The 22407-nt window shown below is 40.8% G+C and overlaps 1 protein-coding gene across 5 annotated transcripts in view; it reads left to right on the top strand.

Annotated features, from left to right (window-relative positions):
• LOC139578587 (capping protein, Arp2/3 and myosin-I linker protein 3-like) overlaps nt 1-21391 on the top strand; it is a 62932-nt gene extending 41541 nt beyond the window's left edge. Inside the window, exons 33-39 of one of the 5 annotated variants that reach the window (XM_071406404.1) lie at nt 1130-1339; nt 15541-15742; nt 15846-16599; nt 17017-17123; nt 18089-18209; nt 18300-18371; nt 20609-21391. In XM_071406404.1, the coding sequence (XP_071262505.1) occupies nt 1130-1339; nt 15541-15742; nt 15846-16599; nt 17017-17123; nt 18089-18209; nt 18300-18371; nt 20609-20649 (1507 nt within the window). In that variant the 3' untranslated portion in view covers nt 20650-21391. Of the gene's footprint in view, nt 1-1129; nt 1340-15540; nt 15743-15845; nt 16600-17016; nt 17124-18088; nt 18210-18248; nt 18372-20608 lie in introns of those variants that run through there. The other 4 variants (XM_071406405.1, XM_071406408.1, XM_071406406.1 and 1 more) reach the window with 4 other exon arrangements.
• Nucleotides 21392-22407: the final 1016 nt, after the last annotated feature.

Raw genomic sequence — 22407 nt, 5'->3', positions numbered from 1 at the left:
AGCACACCACGTTATTTATGTCCAAATACCTTCTTTTGTTAGCGCGTCTGGTTTACATATCCAAACGCTAATTCTGGTCAGCGTTATATCGGACAAAAACTTCAAAAAGTGATATTACCGGTCGAAGAAACATTTCAAACTAAGTACAGAATCAATCATTAGGATGTTTTTAACATATAGCTTCAATAAAGTTCCAACCGGAGTATTCTTTCTTGTCTTCGTGAGCAATGGAACGTAAGTGACTTCCATGAGGAAAAAGCATGATCAGAAAATGGCTGCTTGATGGACACCTGACTGATTCTGCTATCATTCTCTCCCACAACATCATAGAAGTCTCATTATAATTTCTATTGATGGTTGACATCTAGTGGAACCCCTAGGCAGTGCACAATCATTCATATCTCAAGGGGATTTCATTAGGGACTCTGGTGAATACATACAAGCTCAGATTTCTGACTTCCTGTTTTGATTTCAACTCAGGATTTTGCCTGCCAATATATCTCACAGACATAATTCAAACAGTTTTAGAAACTTTAGAGTGTTTTCTATCCAATACTACTAATAATATGCAAATATTAGCAACTATGACTGAGGAGCAGGCCGTTTGATATGGGCACCTTTCATCCAAGCTACTCAATACTGCCCCTTCAGCCATAAGAAGTTAACTGACTTGCCTAGTTAAATAAAGGTTAAATTTAAAATTAAAATAAATAAAAGTGCCTTTGAACGGCGTATGGTAGTAGGTGTCAGGCACACTGGTTTGAGTGTGTCAAGAACTGCAATGCTGCTGGGTTTTTCACACTCGTTTCCCGTGTGTATCAAGAATGGTCCACCACCCAAAGGATATCAACCTGTCGGCAAAGGATGTCAACATGGGCCAGAATCTCCATGGAACGCTATCGGGTCCATGCCCTGATGAATTGAGGCTCTTCTTTTGAGGGGTGGGGGGGGGGGGGGGTGCATCTCACTATTATGAAGGTGTTCCTAATGTTTTGTACATATTTTTACTGTATAGCTATGGTCAGTTTGTCTCTCTTTGTATCTGCCTTTTGACTTCACCCTTTATCTTCTTCCTGTTTTGTTCCGCTCATCTCTCTCTACCCTTTCCATCTCTTTTTCCCTATGTCAGTCAGTTGTCCTCTCTCCATAAAGCCCACTCTCTCAGGCGAAAGAAAAGACGCAATATGCTGGCCATCTTTGGTTTCCGTAGGAACCGCAACTCAACACTCTCCAATCAGGGGCCAGAGTCTGGCGGAGATGGGTGTGGGGAGGAGTGTCACACTGTTGCCACGGCACCCACAGGGTTTGTGAATCCTCAGTATCACGCACACACACACAGGTAGTATGATATATAAAGCCGTGCAATCTACACAGCATGATTTATATCAGTGTCGCATGATCTTCACTTTCACTTTATAACACATGTTTACCCTTTACCTCTGTATGAATATGTATCACTCTCATTCACTCTCTCTTTCTCCCTCTACCTTTCATTCTCTCTCTGTTGCTCTGTTAGTATGATGAGCATTAAGTGCATGCTCTGTGTACCATGTGTGCTATTAGTCTAAATCAGTGCTGGGAAGCAGTGCTGTATTGACATGAGGAATGGTCATGCTGCCGGAGAGCACTGCAGATGTAGATGACACCAGTGTGTGTAAAACAGATGTAGATGACACCAGTGTGTGTAAAACAGATGTGGATGACACCAGTGTGTGTAAAACAGATGTAGATGACACCAGTGTGTGTAAAACAGATGTAGATGTCACCAGTGTGTGTAAAACAGATGTAGATGTCACCAGTGTGTGTAAAACAGATGTAGATGACACCAGTGTGTTTAAACAGATGTAGATGTTAAAAGTGTGTGTAAACAGATGTAGATGTCACCAGTGTGTGTAAAACAGATGTAGATGTCACCAGTGTGTTTAAACAGATGTAGATGTCACCAGTGTGTGTAAACAGATGTAGATGTTAAAAGTGTGTGTAAACAGATGTAGATGACACCAGTGTGTCTAAATCAGATGTAGATGACACCAGTGTGTGTGAACAGATGTAGATGAGACCAGTGTGTGTAAACAGATGTAGATGACACCAGTGTGTGTAAAACAGATGTAGATGTCACCAGTGTGTGTAAACAGATGTAGATGACACCAGTGTGTGTAAACAGATGTAGATGACACCAGTGTGTGTAAACAGATGTAGATGACACCAGTGTGTGTAAACAGATGTAGATGACACCAGTAGGTCTAAACAGATGTAGATGTTACCAGTGTGTGTAAACAGATGTAGGTGACACCAGTGTGTGTAAAACAAATGTAGATGTCACCAGTGTGTGTAAACAGATGTAGATGTCACCAGTGTGTGTAAAACAAACGTAGATGTCACCAGTGTGTGTAAACAGATGTAGATGTCACCAGTGTGTCTAAACAGATGTAGATGTCACCAGTGTGTGTAAACAGATGTAGATGACACCAGTATGTGTAAACATATGTAGATGTCACCAGTGTGTGTAAACAGATGTAGATGTCACCAGTGTGTGTAAACAGATGTAGATGTCACCAGTATGTGTAAACATATGTAGATGTCACCAGTGTGTGTAAAACAGATGTAGATGTCACCAGTGTGTCTAAAACAGATGTAGATGTCACCAGTATGTGTAAACAGATGTAGATGTCACCAGTGTGTGTAAAACAGATGTAGATGTCACCAGTGTGTGTAAAACAGATGTAGATGTCACCAGTGTGTGTAAACAGATGTAGATGTCACCAGTGTGTGTAAACAGATGTAGATGTTACCATTGTGTGTAAACAGATGTAGATGTTACCAGTGTGTGTAAAACAGATGTAGATGTCACCAGTGTGTGTAAACAGATGTAGATGTCACCAGTGTGTGTAAACAGATGTAGATGTCACCAATGTGTGTAAACAGATGTAGATGACACCAGTGTGTGTAAAACAGATGTAGATGTCACCAGTGTGTGTAAACAGATGTAGATGACACCAGTGTGTGTAAACAGATGTAGATGACACCAGTGTGTGTAAACAGATGTAGATGACACCAGTGTGTGTAAACAGATGTAGATGACACCAGTAGGTCTAAACAGATGTAGATGACACCAGTGTGTCTAAATCAGATGTAGATGACACCAGTGTGTGTAAACAGATGTAGATGAGACCAGTGTGTGTAAACAGATGTAGATGACACCAGTGTGTGTAAAACAGATGTAGATGTCACCAGTGTGTGTAAACAGATGTAGATGACACCAGTGTGTGTAAACAGATGTAGATGACACCAGTGTGTGTAAACAGATGTAGATGACACCAGTGTGTGTAAACAGATGTAGATGACACCAGTAGGTCTAAACAGATGTAGATGTTACCAGTGTGTGTAAACAGATGTAGGTGACACCAGTGTGTGTAAAACAAATGTAGATGTCACCAGTGTGTGTAAACAGATGTAGATGTCACCAGTGTGTGTAAAACAAACGTAGATGTCACCAGTGTGTGTAAACAGATGTAGATGTCACCAGTGTGTCTAAACAGATGTAGATGTCACCAGTGTGTGTAAACAGATGTAGATGACACCAGTATGTGTAAACATATGTAGATGTCACCAGTGTGTGTAAACAGATGTAGATGTCACCAGTGTGTGTAAACAGATGTAGATGTCACCAGTATGTGTAAACATATGTAGATGTCACCAGTGTGTGTAAAACAGATGTAGATGTCACCAGTGTGTCTAAAACAGATGTAGATGTCACCAGTATGTGTAAACAGATGTAGATGTCACCAGTGTGTGTAAAACAGATGTAGATGTCACCAGTGTGTGTAAAACAGATGTAGATGTCACCAGTGTGTGTAAACAGATGTAGATGTCACCAGTGTGTGTAAACAGATGTAGATGTTACCATTGTGTGTAAACAGATGTAGATGTTACCAGTGTGTGTAAAACAGATGTAGATGTCACCAGTGTGTGTAAACAGATGTAGATGTCACCAGTGTGTGTAAACAGATGTAGATGTCACCAATGTGTGTAAACAGATGTAGATGACACCAGTGTGTGTAAAACAGATGTAGATGTCACCAGTGTGTGTAAACAGATGTAGATGACACCAGTGTGTGTAAACAGATGTAGATGACACCAGTGTGTGTAAACAGATGTAGATGACACTAGTGTGTGTAAACAGATGTAGATGACACCAGTAGGTCTAAACAGATGTAGATGTTACCAGGGTGTGTAAACAGATGTAGGTGACACCAGTGTGTGTAAAACAAATGTAGATGTCACCAGTGTGTGTAAACAGATGTAGATGTCACCAGTATGTGTAAAACAAATGTAGATGTCACCAGTGTGTGTAAACAGATGTAGATGTCAACAGTGTGTCTAAAACAGATGTAGATGACATCAGTATGTGTAAACAGATGTAGATGTCACCAGTGTGTGTAAACAGATGTAGATGTTACCAGTGTGTGTAAACAGATGTAGATGTTACCAGTGTGTGTAAAACAGATGTAGATGACATCAGTATGTCTAAACAGATGTAGATGTCACCAGTGTGTGTAAAACAAATGTAGATGTCTCCAGTGTGTGTAAACAGATGTAGATGTCACCAGTGTGTCTAAACAGATGTAGATGTCACCAGTGTGTGTAAAACAGATGTAGATGTCACCAGTGTGTGTAAACAGATGTAGATGACACCAGTATGTGTAAACATATGTAGATGTCACCAGTGTGTCTAAACAGATGTAGATGACACCAGTATGTGTAGACAGATGTAGATGTCACCAGTATGTCTAAACAGATGTAGATGTCACCAGTATGTGTAAGCAGATGTAGATGACACCAGTGTGTGTAAACAGATGTAGATGTTAAAAGTGTGTGTAAACAGATGTAGATGTCACCAGTGTGTCTAAATCAGATGTAGATGACACCAGTGTGTGTAAACAGATGTAGATGAGACCAGTGTGTGTAAACAGATGTAGATGACACCAGTGTGTGTAAAACAGATGTAGATGTCACCAGTGTGTGTAAACAGATGTAGATGACACCAGTGTGTGTAAACAGATGTAGATGACACCAGTGTGTGTAAACAGATGTAGATGACACCAGTGTGTGTAAACAGATGTAGATGACACCAGTAGGTCTAAACAGATGTAGATGTTACCAGTGTGTGTAAACAGATGTAGGTGACACCAGTGTGTGTAAAACAAATGTAGATGTCACCAGTGTGTGTAAACAGATGTAGATGTCACCAGTGTGTGTAAACAGATGTAGATGTTACCATTGTGTGTAAACAGATGTAGATGTTACCAGTGTGTGTAAAACAGATGTAGATGTCACCAGTGTGTGTAAACAGATGTAGATGTCACCAGTGTGTGTAAACAGATGTAGATGTCACCAATGTGTGTAAACAGATGTAGATGACACCAGTGTGTGTAAAACAGATGTAGATGTCACCAGTGTGTGTAAACAGATGTAGATGACACCAGTGTGTGTAAACAGATGTAGATGACACCAGTGTGTGTAAACAGATGTAGATGACACTAGTGTGTGTAAACAGATGTAGATGACACCAGTAGGTCTAAACAGATGTAGATGTTACCAGTGTGTGTAAACAGATGTAGGTGACACCAGTGTGTGTAAAACAAATGTAGATGTCACCAGTGTGTGTAAACAGATGTAGATGTCACCAGTATGTGTAAAACAAATGTAGATGTCACCAGTGTGTGTAAACAGATGTAGATGTCACCAGTGTGTCTAAAACAGATGTAGATGTCACCAGTGTGTGTAAACAGATGTAGATGTTACCAGTGTGTGAAAAACAGATGTAGATGACATCAGTATGTGTAAACAGATGTAGATGTCACCAGTGTGTGTAAACAGATGTAGATGTTACCAGTGTGTGTAAACAGATGTAGATGTTACCAGTGTGTGTAAAACAGATGTAGATGACATCAGTATGTGTAAACAGATGTAGATGTCACCAGTGTGTGTAAAACAGATGTAGATGACACCAGTGTGTGTAAACAGATGTAGATGACACCAGTGTGTGTAAACAGATGTAGATGACACCAGTGTGTCTAAACAGATGTAGATGTCACCAGTGTGTGTAAAACAAATGTAGATGTCACCAGTGTGTGTAAACAGATGTAGATGTCACCAGTGTGTCTAAACAGATGTAGATGTCACCAGTGTGTGTAAAACAGATGTAGATGTCACCAGTGTGTGTAAACAGATGTAGATGACACCAGTATGTGTAAACATATGTAGATGTCACCAGTGTGTCTAAACAGATGTAGATGACACCAGTATGTGTAGACAGATGTAGATGTCACCAGTATGTCTAAACAGATGTAGATGTCACCAGTATGTGTAAGCAGATGTAGATGACACCAGTGTGTGTAAACAGATGTAGATGTTAAAAGTGTGTGTAAACAGATGTAGATGTCACCAGTGTGTCTAAATCAGATGTAGATGACACCAGTGTGTGTAAACAGATGTAGATGAGACCAGTGTGTGTAAACAGATGTAGATGACACCAGTGTGTGTAAAACAGATGTAGATGTCACCAGTGTGTGTAAACAGATGTAGATGACACCAGTGTGTGTAAACAGATGTAGATGACACCAGTGTGTGTAAACAGATGTAGATGACACCAGTGTGTGTAAACAGATGTAGATGACACCAGTAGGTCTAAACAGATGTAGATGTTACCAGTGTGTGTAAACAGATGTAGGTGACACCAGTGTGTGTAAAACAAATGTAGATGTCACCAGTGTGTGTAAACAGATGTAGATGTCACCAGTGTGTGTAAAACAAATGTAGATGTCACCAGTGTGTGTAAACAGATGTAGATGTCACCAGTGTGTCTAAACAGATGTAGATGTCACCAGTGTGTGTAAACAGATGTAGATGACACCAGTATGTGTAAACATATGTAGATGTCACCAGTGTGTGTAAACAGATGTAGATGTCACCAGTGTGTGTAAACAGATGTAGATGTCACCAGTATGTGTAAACATATGTAGATGTCACCAGTGTGTGTAAAACAGATGTAGATGTCACCAGTGTGTCTAAAACAGATGTAGATGACACCAGTGTGTGTAAACAGATGTAGATGTCACCAGTGTGTGTAAACAGATGTAGATGTTACCAGTGTGTGTAAACAGATGTAGATGTTACCAGTGTGTGTAAAACAGATGTAGATGTCACCAGTGTGTGTAAACAGATGTAGATGTCACCAGTGTGTGTAAAACAGATGTAGATGTCACCAGTGTGTGTAAACAGATGTAGATGACACCAGTGTGTGTAAACAGATGTAGATGACACCAGTGTGTGTAAACAGATGTAGATGACACCAGTGTGTGTAAACAGATGTAGATGACACCAGTAGGTCTAAACAGATGTAGATGACACCAGTAGGTCTAAACAGATGTAGATGACACCAGTGTGTCTAAATCAGATGTAGATGACACCAGTGTGTGTAAACAGATGTAGATGAGACCAGTGTGTGTAAACAGATGTAGATGACACCAGTGTGTGTAAAACAGATGTAGATGTCACCAGTGTGTGTAAACAGATGTAGATGACACCAGTGTGTGTAAACAGATGTAGATGACACCAGTGTGTGTAAACAGATGTAGATGACACCAGTGTGTGTAAACAGATGTAGATGACACCAGTAGGTCTAAACAGATGTAGATGTTACCAGTGTGTGTAAACAGATGTAGGTGACACCAGTGTGTGTAAAACAAATGTAGATGTCACCAGTGTGTGTAAACAGATGTAGATGTCACCAGTGTGTGTAAAACAAACGTAGATGTCACCAGTGTGTGTAAACAGATGTAGATGTCACCAGTGTGTCTAAACAGATGTAGATGTCACCAGTGTGTGTAAACAGATGTAGATGACACCAGTATGTGTAAACATATGTAGATGTCACCAGTGTGTGTAAACAGATGTAGATGTCACCAGTGTGTGTAAACAGATGTAGATGTCACCAGTATGTGTAAACATATGTAGATGTCACCAGTGTGTGTAAAACAGATGTAGATGTCACCAGTGTGTCTAAAACAGATGTAGATGTCACCAGTATGTGTAAACAGATGTAGATGTCACCAGTGTGTGTAAAACAGATGTAGATGTCACCAGTGTGTGTAAAACAGATGTAGATGTCACCAGTGTGTGTAAACAGATGTAGATGTCACCAGTGTGTGTAAACAGATGTAGATGTTACCATTGTGTGTAAACAGATGTAGATGTTACCAGTGTGTGTAAAACAGATGTAGATGTCACCAGTGTGTGTAAACAGATGTAGATGTCACCAGTGTGTGTAAACAGATGTAGATGTCACCAATGTGTGTAAACAGATGTAGATGACACCAGTGTGTGTAAAACAGATGTAGATGTCACCAGTGTGTGTAAACAGATGTAGATGACACCAGTGTGTGTAAACAGATGTAGATGACACCAGTGTGTGTAAACAGATGTAGATGACACTAGTGTGTGTAAACAGATGTAGATGACACCAGTAGGTCTAAACAGATGTAGATGTTACCAGGGTGTGTAAACAGATGTAGGTGACACCAGTGTGTGTAAAACAAATGTAGATGTCACCAGTGTGTGTAAACAGATGTAGATGTCACCAGTATGTGTAAAACAAATGTAGATGTCACCAGTGTGTGTAAACAGATGTAGATGTCAACAGTGTGTCTAAAACAGATGTAGATGACATCAGTATGTGTAAACAGATGTAGATGTCACCAGTGTGTGTAAACAGATGTAGATGTTACCAGTGTGTGTAAACAGATGTAGATGTTACCAGTGTGTGTAAAACAGATGTAGATGACATCAGTATGTCTAAACAGATGTAGATGTCACCAGTGTGTGTAAAACAAATGTAGATGTCTCCAGTGTGTGTAAACAGATGTAGATGTCACCAGTGTGTCTAAACAGATGTAGATGTCACCAGTGTGTGTAAAACAGATGTAGATGTCACCAGTGTGTGTAAACAGATGTAGATGACACCAGTATGTGTAAACATATGTAGATGTCACCAGTGTGTCTAAACAGATGTAGATGACACCAGTATGTGTAGACAGATGTAGATGTCACCAGTATGTCTAAACAGATGTAGATGTCACCAGTATGTGTAAGCAGATGTAGATGACACCAGTGTGTGTAAACAGATGTAGATGTTAAAAGTGTGTGTAAACAGATGTAGATGTCACCAGTGTGTCTAAATCAGATGTAGATGACACCAGTGTGTGTAAACAGATGTAGATGAGACCAGTGTGTGTAAACAGATGTAGATGACACCAGTGTGTGTAAAACAGATGTAGATGTCACCAGTGTGTGTAAACAGATGTAGATGACACCAGTGTGTGTAAACAGATGTAGATGACACCAGTGTGTGTAAACAGATGTAGATGACACCAGTGTGTGTAAACAGATGTAGATGACACCAGTAGGTCTAAACAGATGTAGATGTTACCAGTGTGTGTAAACAGATGTAGGTGACACCAGTGTGTGTAAAACAAATGTAGATGTCACCAGTGTGTGTAAACAGATGTAGATGTCACCAGTGTGTGTAAACAGATGTAGATGTTACCATTGTGTGTAAACAGATGTAGATGTTACCAGTGTGTGTAAAACAGATGTAGATGTCACCAGTGTGTGTAAACAGATGTAGATGTCACCAGTGTGTGTAAACAGATGTAGATGTCACCAATGTGTGTAAACAGATGTAGATGACACCAGTGTGTGTAAAACAGATGTAGATGTCACCAGTGTGTGTAAACAGATGTAGATGACACCAGTGTGTGTAAACAGATGTAGATGACACCAGTGTGTGTAAACAGATGTAGATGACACTAGTGTGTGTAAACAGATGTAGATGACACCAGTAGGTCTAAACAGATGTAGATGTTACCAGTGTGTGTAAACAGATGTAGGTGACACCAGTGTGTGTAAAACAAATGTAGATGTCACCAGTGTGTGTAAACAGATGTAGATGTCACCAGTATGTGTAAAACAAATGTAGATGTCACCAGTGTGTGTAAACAGATGTAGATGTCACCAGTGTGTCTAAAACAGATGTAGATGTCACCAGTGTGTGTAAACAGATGTAGATGTTACCAGTGTGTGAAAAACAGATGTAGATGACATCAGTATGTGTAAACAGATGTAGATGTCACCAGTGTGTGTAAACAGATGTAGATGTTACCAGTGTGTGTAAACAGATGTAGATGTTACCAGTGTGTGTAAAACAGATGTAGATGACATCAGTATGTGTAAACAGATGTAGATGTCACCAGTGTGTGTAAAACAGATGTAGATGACACCAGTGTGTGTAAACAGATGTAGATGACACCAGTGTGTGTAAACAGATGTAGATGACACCAGTGTGTCTAAACAGATGTAGATGTCACCAGTGTGTGTAAAACAAATGTAGATGTCACCAGTGTGTGTAAACAGATGTAGATGTCACCAGTGTGTCTAAACAGATGTAGATGTCACCAGTGTGTGTAAAACAGATGTAGATGTCACCAGTGTGTGTAAACAGATGTAGATGACACCAGTATGTGTAAACATATGTAGATGTCACCAGTGTGTCTAAACAGATGTAGATGACACCAGTATGTGTAGACAGATGTAGATGTCACCAGTATGTCTAAACAGATGTAGATGTCACCAGTATGTGTAAGCAGATGTAGATGACACCAGTGTGTGTAAACAGATGTAGATGTTAAAAGTGTGTGTAAACAGATGTAGATGTCACCAGTGTGTCTAAATCAGATGTAGATGACACCAGTGTGTGTAAACAGATGTAGATGAGACCAGTGTGTGTAAACAGATGTAGATGACACCAGTGTGTGTAAAACAGATGTAGATGTCACCAGTGTGTGTAAACAGATGTAGATGACACCAGTGTGTGTAAACAGATGTAGATGACACCAGTGTGTGTAAACAGATGTAGATGACACCAGTGTGTGTAAACAGATGTAGATGACACCAGTAGGTCTAAACAGATGTAGATGTTACCAGTGTGTGTAAACAGATGTAGGTGACACCAGTGTGTGTAAAACAAATGTAGATGTCACCAGTGTGTGTAAACAGATGTAGATGTCACCAGTGTGTGTAAAACAAATGTAGATGTCACCAGTGTGTGTAAACAGATGTAGATGTCACCAGTGTGTCTAAACAGATGTAGATGTCACCAGTGTGTGTAAACAGATGTAGATGACACCAGTATGTGTAAACATATGTAGATGTCACCAGTGTGTGTAAACAGATGTAGATGTCACCAGTGTGTGTAAACAGATGTAGATGTCACCAGTATGTGTAAACATATGTAGATGTCACCAGTGTGTGTAAAACAGATGTAGATGTCACCAGTGTGTCTAAAACAGATGTAGATGACACCAGTGTGTGTAAACAGATGTAGATGTCACCAGTGTGTGTAAACAGATGTAGATGTTACCAGTGTGTGTAAACAGATGTAGATGTTACCAGTGTGTGTAAAACAGATGTAGATGTCACCAGTGTGTGTAAACAGATGTAGATGTCACCAGTGTGTGTAAACAGATGTAGATGTCACCAATGTGTGTAAACAGATGTAGATGACACCAGTGTGTGTAAACAGATGTAGATGTCACCAGTATGTGTAAACATATGTAGATGTCACCAGTGTGTGTAAAACAGATGTAGATGTCACCAGTGTGTGTAAACAGATGTAGATGTCACCAGTGTGTGTAAACAGATGTAGATGTTACCATTGTGTGTAAACAGATGTAGATGACACCAGTGTGTGTAAAACAGATGTAGATGTCACCAGTGTGTGTAAACAGATGTAGATGTCACCAGTGTGTGTAAACAGATGTAGATGTCACCAATGTGTGTAAACAGATGTAGATGACACCAGTAGGTCTAAACAGATGTAGATGTTACCAGTGTGTGTAAACAGATGTAGGTGACACCAGTGTGTGTAAAACAAATGTAGATGTCACCAGTGTGTGTAAAACAGATGTAGATGTCACCAGTGTGTGTAAACAGATGTAGATGACACCAGTGTGTGTAAACAGATGTAGATGACACCAGTGTGTGTAAACAGATGTAGATGACACCAGTGTGTGTAAACAGATGTAGATGACACCAGTAGGTCTAAACAGATGTAGATGTTACCAGTGTGTGTAAACAGATGTAGGTGACACCAGTGTGTGTAAAACAAATGTAGATGTCACCAGTGTGTGTAAACAGATGTAGATGTCACCAGTGTGTGTAAACAGATGTAGATGTTACCATTGTGTGTAAACAGATGTAGATGTTACCAGTGTGTGTAAAACAGATGTAGATGTCACCAGTGTGTGTAAACAGATGTAGATGTCACCAGTGTGTGTAAACAGATGTAGATGTCACCAATGTGTGTAAACAGATGTAGATGACACCAGTGTGTGTAAAACAGATGTAGATGTCACCAGTGTGTGTAAACAGATGTAGATGACACCAGTGTGTGTAAACAGATGTAGATGACACCAGTGTGTGTAAACAGATGTAGATGACACTAGTGTGTGTAAACAGATGTAGATGACACCAGTAGGTCTAAACAGATGTAGATGTTACCAGTGTGTGTAAACAGATGTAGGTGACACCAGTGTGTGTAAAACAAATGTAGATGTCACCAGTGTGTGTAAACAGATGTAGATGTCACCAGTATGTGTAAAACAAATGTAGATGTCACCAGTGTGTGTAAACAGATGTAGATGTCACCAGTGTGTCTAAAACAGATGTAGATGTCACCAGTGTGTGTAAACAGATGTAGATGTTACCAGTGTGTGTAAAACAGATGTAGATGACATCAGTATGTGTAAACAGATGTAGATGTCACCAGTGTGTGTAAACAGATGTAGATGTTACCAGTGTGTGTAAACAGATGTAGATGTTACCAGTGTGTGTAAAACAGATGTAGATGACATCAGTATGTGTAAACAGATGTAGATGTCACCAGTGTGTGTAAAACAGATGTAGATGACCAGTGTGTGTAAACAGATGTAGATGACACCAGTGTGTGTAAACAGATGTAGATGACACCAGTGTGTCTAAACAGATGTATATGTCACCAGTGTGTGTAAAACAAATGTAGATGTCACCAGTGTGTGTAAACAGATGTAGATGTCACCAGTGTGTCTAAACAGATGTAGATGTCACCAGTGTGTGTAAAACAGATGTAGATGTCACCAGTGTGTGTAAACAGATGTAGATGACACCAGTATGTGTAAACATATGTAGATGTCACCAGTGTGTCTAAACAGATGTAGATGACACCAGTATGTGTAGACAGATGTAGATGTCACCAGTATGTCTAAACAGATGTAGATGTCACCAGTATGTGTAAGCAGATGTAGATGTCACCAATGTGTGTAAACAGATGTAGATGTTAAAAGTGTGTGTAAACAGATGTAGATGTCACCAGTGTGTCTAAATCAGATGTAGATGACACCAGTGTGTGTAAACATATGTAGATGAGACCAGTGTGTGTAAACAGATGTAGATGACACCAGTGTGTGTAAAACAGATGTAGATGACACCAGTGTGTGTAAACAGATGTAGATGACACCAGTGTGTGTAAACAGATGTAGATGACACCAGTGTGTGTAAACAGATGTAGATGACACCAGTAGGTCTAAACAGATGTAGATGTTACCAGTGTGTGTAAACAGATGTAGGTGACACCAGTGTGTGTAAAACAAATGTAGATGTCACCAGTGTGTGTAAACAGATGTAGATGTCACCAGTGTGTGTAAAACAAACGTAGATGTCACCAGTGTGTGTAAACAGATGTAGATGTCACCAGTGTGTCTAAACAGATGTAGATGTCACCAGTGTGTGTAAACAGATGTAGATGACACCAGTATGTGTAAACATATGTAGATGTCACCAGTGTGTGTAAACAGATGTAGATGTCACCAGTGTGTGTAAACAGATGTAGATGTCACCAGTATGTGTAAACATATGTAGATGTCACCAGTGTGTGTAAAACAGATGTAGATGTCACCAGTGTGTCTAAAACAGATGTAGATGACACCAGTGTGTGTAAACAGATGTAGATGTCACCAGTGTGTGTAAACAGATGTAGATGTTACCAGTGTGTGTAAACAGATGTAGATGTTACCAGTGTGTGTAAAACAGATGTAGATGTCACCAGTGTGTGTAAACAGATGTAGATGTCACCAGTGTGTGTAAACAGATGTAGATGTCACCAATGTGTGTAAACAGATGTAGATGACACCAGTGTGTGTAAACAGATGTAGATGTCACCAGTATGTGTAAACATATGTAGATGTCACCAGTGTGTGTAAAACAGATGTAGATGTCACCAGTGTGTGTAAACAGATGTAGATGTCACCAGTGTGTGTAAACAGATGTAGATGTTACCATTGTGTGTAAACAGATGTAGATGTTACCAGTGTGTGTAAAACAGATGTAGATGTCACCAGTGTGTGTAAACAGATGCAGATGTCACCAGTGTGTGTAAACAGATGTAGATGTCACCAATGTGTGTAAACAGATGTAGATGACACCAGTGTGTGTAAAACAGATGTAGATGTCACCAGTGTGTGTAAACAGATGTAGATGACACCAGTGTGTCTAAACAGATGTAGATGACACCAGTATGTCTAAACAGATGTAGATGTCACCAGTATGTGTAAGCAGATGTAGATGACACCAGTGTGTGTAAATCAGATGTAGATGACACCAGTGTGTGTAAAACAGATGTAAATGACACCAGTGTGTGTAAAACAGATGTAGATGACACCAGTGTGTGTAAATCAGATGTAGATGACACCAGTGTGTGTAAATCAGATGTAGATGACACCAGTGTGTGTAAATCAGATGTAGATGACACCAGTGTGTGTAAAACAGATGTAAATGACACCAGTGTGTGTAAAACAGATGTAGATGACACCAGTATGTCTAAACAGATGTAGATGTCACCAGTGTGTCTAAACAGATGTAGATGTCACCAGTGTGTGTAAAACAGATGTAGATGTCACCAGTGTGTGTAAACAGATGTAGATGACACCAGTATGTGTAAACATATGTAGATGTCACCAGTGTGTCTAAACAGATGTAGATGACACCAGTATGTCTAAACAGATGTAGATGTCACCAGTATGTGTAAGCAGATGTAGATGACACCAGTGTGTGTAAATCAGATGTAGATGACACCAGTGTGTGTAAAACAGATGTAAATGACACCAGTGTGTGTAAAACAGATTATGAGATCTCAGATTATGAGATGCAACAGAATGATGGCAATGATGATGCAGTCTAATGAATAAAGATGTAAAAAATTATGCAAGTCTAATATATTCTATCCCAATATTAAAACATTATTATAGCTTAGCCTGCTGGGTTAGAAAGCCTCAACAGGCCCCATTTGTTATCCACACCAAATCAAATACAATCCAGGGGCCACTGAGCAAATTCTTGGTTGACTCTCATTGTTTCTCTGACTGTCCTCTTTGCTCTTCTCTCTCTCAGGACAGCCACTGAGAATGTCTACACGCTGCTGCAGCCCCCTCGTTCTGCTGCCAGGGCCTGCTCTCCTGGTGAGGGGGCTGATGGGAAGGTGGAGGACCAGAGGGGGGAGGAGCCAGTAGGTCTGAGCCTGCAGCCAGTGCAGAGCATACCACCACAGCCTGGCATGCCGGGCAGCAGACACCCCTTCTACTCACCCAGCCAGGTACAGTCTATGCTGTATCACTTGTGGTAGAAAACATTCATACTGGTTGATGAGTTCATGGTTATAAAATCTCGTCTCATCTTTTCCTCTGTGTTATTTACAGCCATCAAAGCTAGAGACAGCGTACGAGCAACCTGCAGATACTGACAGACATTGGTCAGAGGACAGACAGGTGGACAGACAGTGGACAGAGGGGCTTCACACAGACAGAGAGAGGACATTAATAAGACCGGCTGACAGACACTCTGACCGGCACTGGACCGAGGACAAACTGTCAGACAAAACATGGACAGAGGGAAGAACAGCAGAGAGACAGATGGACAGATATTGGACAGAGAGCAGGCATGCAGATAGACACATGGAAAGACAGTGGACAGTTGACAGACACACACAGAGACAGATCGACAGACAGTTTGATCGAGATAGACAGTGGACGGTGAGCAGACAACAGACAGACAGAAAGTGGGCAGAGGGACGACCGACAGACATACAGATAGACAGACAATGGATAGAGAGCAGGCAGTCAGACAGACAGTCTGACAGACAAGCCCAGGGACAACATCTGGCTCAGAGGCCTCTGCCGCCTTACCCATCAGACAGGACTCCATCACCTAAAAGTGAAACTGACTCCCAGAAAAACATGGAGGCAACCGTGGACAGACAGAAGTACTCTGACACACAGACGGACAGACATCTGCACTCAGACACTGCTGTAGGACAGGTGGAAGGGTGGAGGGGTGGAGTAGGGGTTCCCCCTGGACGGGTTTCTATGAATGCATCTAAACCAGACCCTCCTCCCCAGAGCAGCAAACCCATCCAGTCCAAACTGAGACAGAGACATCTACAGGAGAGCTCTGGTACTGCACCTGTCTCTTACACATTGTTGTGTTGATTTAAAGGTGCAATATGCAGAAATCGCTACGCCATTTCCTGGTTGCTAAAATTGGAATAGTTTATGTTACAAAACAAGCAAAGTGTACGGTTTGGTACGATGATTCAGTGTAGAGAATTATTGTACCATCTAAACCGCTATAAAATATATTTTCAGCTGTGTGAAGCTGGTGTACAAAACCGAAAGTAAAAGATGCAAAAATGCAACTTAAGAAGGCAAAGCATAGAAATAATGCACATAAAAAATATCTACCGCTTCTTAGACTTGCTTTCAGTGAAAATGACAGATCTATAACTCACATTTCTATGTGAATTTAGTCCGGTCGCCCAGAAAGTTACATATTGCAGCTTCAATGGTATTATTACTCCATCTTTATCTTCAGGTGCAGAGGAGGAAGCAGACGGAGATAGGGATGGTGGAAGAATGGAAAGGAAAGAGAGAGATAGAGGCAGAGATGCAGAGGGACAGCCACCTCCCATTCCTGAAAAGGTCTGTCTGTCTTTTCATATACTTCTGGTTGTCATATTTATGTGAATATAATAGTATACCGGCCTGTTTATTAGGTACACCACCCAGTTCACGAAAATGGTTTGCTCCTACAGACAAGACAGTGAGTCACGTGACTGTGGCTTGCTATATAAAGCAGGCAGACAGGCATCGAGGACTTCAGTTACTGTTCGATTGAACGTTAGAATGGGCCAAACGAGTTACCTAAGCGATTTTGAGTGTGGTATGATCGTCAGTGCCAGGCGCGCCGGTTCCAGTATGTCAGAACCGTATGGCCGCAAGAGAATGGAGCGTGAGAATGGAGCGACAAACAAAAAACATCCAGTCAGCGGCAGTCCAGTGGGCGAAAACAGCTTGTTGATGAGGGGTCGAAAGAGAATGGCAAGAATTGTGCAAGCTAACAGGCAAATAACGGTACAGTACAACAGTGGTTTGCAGAATGGTATCTTGGAACGCAGAACTCACCGGTCCTTGTCACGGATGGGCTGTTGCAGCAGACGACCACACCGTGTTCCACTCCTATCAGCTAAAAATAAGAAGAAGCGGTTCCAGTGGACACGCGGACACCAACACTGGACAATTGAGGAATGGAAAAACATTGACTGCTCCGTCAAATCCCGGTTCCTGTTGCGCCATGCTAAGGGAAGCGTCAGGTTTTGGAGTAAGCAGCATGAGTCCATGGCCCCATCCTGTCTGGTGTCAACGATACAGGCTGGTGCTGGTGGTGTAATGGTTTGGGGAATGTTTTCCTAGCACACGTTAGGTCCTTTGATACCAATTGAGAAATGTTTCCATGCGCCAAAGAATTCAGGCTGTTCTGGAGGCAACGGGGGGTCTGACCCGAGACTAGATGGGTGTACCTAATAAACTGGCCACTGAGTGTATGTGTGGTTATGTTTAGATATTAATTGATAATTTTATTAATTTTGTGCCACATTTATTTTCAGCCAAAGACATCCTATGTGTCTTCTCCAAATGAGTATGCCAATGAAAGGCCTATCCCATATCTTGCACCATCTGCATTCAACAAGCCAGTGCTGGGATTGGCTGACAGGGCTTTCAGTCAAGGTATTAACAAATTAAATCAATATAATTTTGTCGTTACAGTGTATGACAGAGTATGACAGTGTATGATTGACGGTGGTATATGGTGTGCAGGTGAGGAAGCAGTGAGACCTCAGGCCCCAGTGAAACCCCAGAGGAACAGAAAGGCTATGTCTTGTGACACAGGTACACCTGTCTGTCTGTCTGTCTGTCTGTCTGTCTGTCTGTCTGTCTGTCTGTCTGTCTGTCTGTCTGTCTGTCTGTCTGTCTGTCTGTCTGTCTGTCTGTCTGTCTGTCTGTCTGTCTGTCTGTCTGTCTGTCTGTCTGTCTGTCTGTCTGTCTGTCTGTCCGTCTGTCCGTCTGTCCGTCTGTCCGTCTGTCCGTCCGTCTGTCTGTCTGTCTGTCTGTCTGTCTGTCTGTCCGTCCGTCCGTCCAATAGTTAGTCAGTATGCTTGTCAGTATGCTTGATCCATGGGTGTGTGTTTGTGTGTGTTAATATTAGAGGTCGACCGATTAATCGGTGCGGTGCCTGTTCATTTCTCATCGAATCACAGCCTACTTCGCCAAACGGGTGATGATTTAGCACTGTCGTTGCACCTAACCATAAACATCAATGCCTTTCTTTAAAATCAATACACAAGTATATATTTTTAAACCTTTTCTTATAATTCTTATAATTAGGGAAATTGTGTCACTTCTCTTGCGATCCATGGGTGTGTGTTTGTGTGTGTTAATATTAGAGGTCGACCGATTAATCGGTGCGGTGCCTGTTCATTTCTCATCGAATCACAGCCTACTTCGCCAAACGGGTGATGATTTAGCACTGTCGTTGCACCTAACCATAAACATCAATGCCTTTCTTTAAAATCAATACACAAGTATATATTTTTAAACCTTTTCTTATAATTCTTATAATTAGGGAAATTGTGTCACTTCTCTTGCGTTCCGTGCAAGCTGTCAGGGTATATGCAGCAGTTTGGGCCACCTGGCTCGTTGCGAACTGTGTGAAGTCCATTTATTCCTAACAAAGACCGTAATTAATTTGCCAGAATTGTACATAATTATGACATAACATTGAAGGTTGTACAATGTAACAGCAATATTTAGACTTAGGGATGCCACGCGTTAGATAAAATACGGAACGGTTCCGTATTTCACTGAAATAATAAACGTTTTGTTTTCGAAATGATAGTTTCCGGATTCGACCATATTAATGACCAAAGGCTCGTATTTAATAATAATTAAGTCTATGATTTGATATTTGATAGAGCAGTCTGACTGAGCGATGGTAGGCAGCAGCAGGCTCGTAAGCATTCATTCAAACAGCACTTTTGTGCGTTTGCCAGCAGCTCTTCGCAATGCTTCAAGCATTGAGCTGTTTATAACTTCAAGCCTATCAACTCCTGAGATTAGGCTGGTGTAACCGATGTGAAATTGCTAGCTAGTTAGCGGGGTGCACGCTAATAGCGTTTCAATCGGTGACGTCACTCGTTCTGAGACTTGGAGTAGTTGTTCCCCTTGCTCTGCAAGGGCCGCGGCTTTTGTGGAGCGATGGGTAACGATGCTTTGAGGGTGGCTGTTGTCGATTTGTTCCTGGTTCGAGCCCAGGTAGGGGCGAGGAGAGGGACGGAAGCTATACTGTTACACTGGCAATAGTAAAGTGCCTATAAGAACATCCAATAGTCAAAGGTATGTGAATTACAAATGGTATAGAGAGAAATAGTCCTATAATTCCTATAATAACTACAACCTAAAACTTCTTACCTGGGAATATTGAAGACTCATGTTAAAAGGAACCACCAGCTTTTATATGTTCTCATGTTCTGAGCAAGGAACTTAAACGTTAGCTTTTTTACATGGCACATATTGCACTTTTACTTTCTTCTTCAACACTTTGTTTTTGCATTATTTAAACCAAATTTAACATGTTTCATTATTTATTTGAGGCTAAATTGGTTTTATTGATGTATTATATTAAGTTAAAATAAGTGTTCATTCAGTATTGTTGTAATTGTCATTATTACAAATACATTTTAAAAATCGTCCGATTAATCGGTATCTGCTTCTTTTGGTCCTCCAAAAATCGGTATCGGTATCGGCGTTGAAAAATTATAATCGGTCGACCTCTAGTTAATATGTGCCTCATGATCACACACTGTCTGACTGTTACCTTGTACGTGTGTGTGTGTGTGTGTGTGTGTGTGTGTGTGTGTGTGTGTGTGTGTGTGTGTGTGTGTGTGTGTGTGTGTGTGTGTGTGTGTGTGTGTGTGTGTGTCTCAGACTAAACAAAGCAACGTTTTCAATCACCCCTTAGGTCGGAATCGAACTCAAACATGACTTCACTGTTGTTAATTATCTGATCAAATTGTTTTTAATTAGATGAGTCAGTAATCAGGAATGTCTCTCGTTCTGTGCTCTTCCAGACAGCGTCAACTCAGCGTCTGTTAATAGCGAGCTGTTGTAATGTTGATGGAATTAAGCTGCTTCAGACCAACCAGCCAGAGGGTTGTCATGACAACTGGGCGGCATTTTGTCCGATGTGGAAGAAGAGAAATATGCGAGGGAGAAACAAGACTCTAGAGAGAGGGGACACACGAATACAGAGAGAGAGGGGGAGGGGAAGATACATTTCTTAGAGTGAAAAATGATACGGACATCGCTAAGCATAACTTACCTACTGCTGTATTATTGGAACACACACATGCTATTCCTAGTCGGTCTCTGTCTGTCCCTTGCCCTCACTGTCTGCTTTCCTGTCATCTCAATGGAAACCTGCTCAACTGTTTTGCAGCTATTCGAATGGTGTTTGCTACTTTTGAAAATCTACTGAATTGTTGTCTGCACTTAAAAAATGGCTAAACACTGTCATGCTACAATGCTAAGGGGCCAAACATTGGAGCATTTTTATTATCATTATTGAGAGTTACACTTTATTTTGTATTATTATTGTTTATGTAAACTAAGCTATGTGGCTAAGCTCGACTAAAGAAAGGAATGTGTCTATTAGAATGTTATTTCTAAACCTGCAATGCAATTTGACTGCTGTGAACGTTGATTGCCATGGTTGAAACTTGAAAATGAGTTGTTGCTTATTATTAAATGAAATATTTATATCTAGTTCTGCTTTCATGGACTGAAAGGTAATATATTTGATAGAAAAATGAATAGTATACCCTATGAATGAATAAAAATGCTGTACTGGAATACACACTGAGAATGTCATCCTTTTTATGGTTTGGTTCATAATAGGACAATAAATGGAGATAAATGATTTTACCTTCCAAACTGTGTTCACTATGCTGTTTAACCACAGAATAACCACTCTGGGTTATAATACTTTAACCAGCAGGGTGGCAGCTACATTAGGCCTCCTGTAATTATCCCTAACAGCAGGTGGCGACCAACCCCAACAAATGAAAGGCGGACCTCTCAGCAACAGAAAGACTCATAATCTAGAACACCAAACACGTGAGCTGCTGAGAAGCAGTCTTGCTGGTTGTCATTAGCAACCATGTCATGGCCCTATTTCTAAAGATGGTGGAATGAGTCAAATATGGGCTTTGGCTCGCTGGTGTGCTTAGTACTAATGAGCTATTCATATGGAAATGTGATGAAAAGCTGCTTCTACAAACTCTGTAATTAAAACTTGAAAATACGCTTCTACCATTGTGCCTACAGATGTAGAATCCTAAATTGATCACTCTTGTTGCTGAGAATTTTCCTCCACTGCAGGAAATGCAGATGAGCTTCGTGATTTATATAAATTCATACTTAAAACCCACACTAATCAATGGTGATATTAACAGTTTTGCACTTTTCATGTAGCCTACTTTTGGCCAGCTAATAGCCTAACCACCGATACTAAAACATTCAAATGCTGTTGCTGCAGGATTATTTTTCTGTGGTCAAATTAAGATCCTACACCTGTAACTTCTCATATTGTTGAATCTGTGTCTGATGATTCAATGCATTATTTTGTCGATAACTGTTATAAGCCGTAGATATTTATGTGTGATTGTAGTTGTTTGAAATGCATTTCCACACTCCTGTGGACTGTCTTCATGGGGTGGATGGTGGAGTGGGTGGGAGGAGGCCCGGCAGACAAAAGACACAGGATCTTATATTGATCTCTTTTATCATTGGCTTTCATGCACTTGGCAGTTAATCATCGGGATTAGAAAGAAAAACACTTACTTTAATATCCTCTCTTGGATATGTTGTC

Source organism: Salvelinus alpinus, chromosome 6 (assembly GCF_045679555.1).
Source record: "Salvelinus alpinus chromosome 6, SLU_Salpinus.1, whole genome shotgun sequence".
In the NCBI taxonomy this organism is placed as follows: Eukaryota; Metazoa; Chordata; class Actinopteri; order Salmoniformes; family Salmonidae; genus Salvelinus; species Salvelinus alpinus.
Note: the sequence above shows the minus strand (reverse complement) of the source record. Positions and strands in the feature narration are given on the sequence as shown.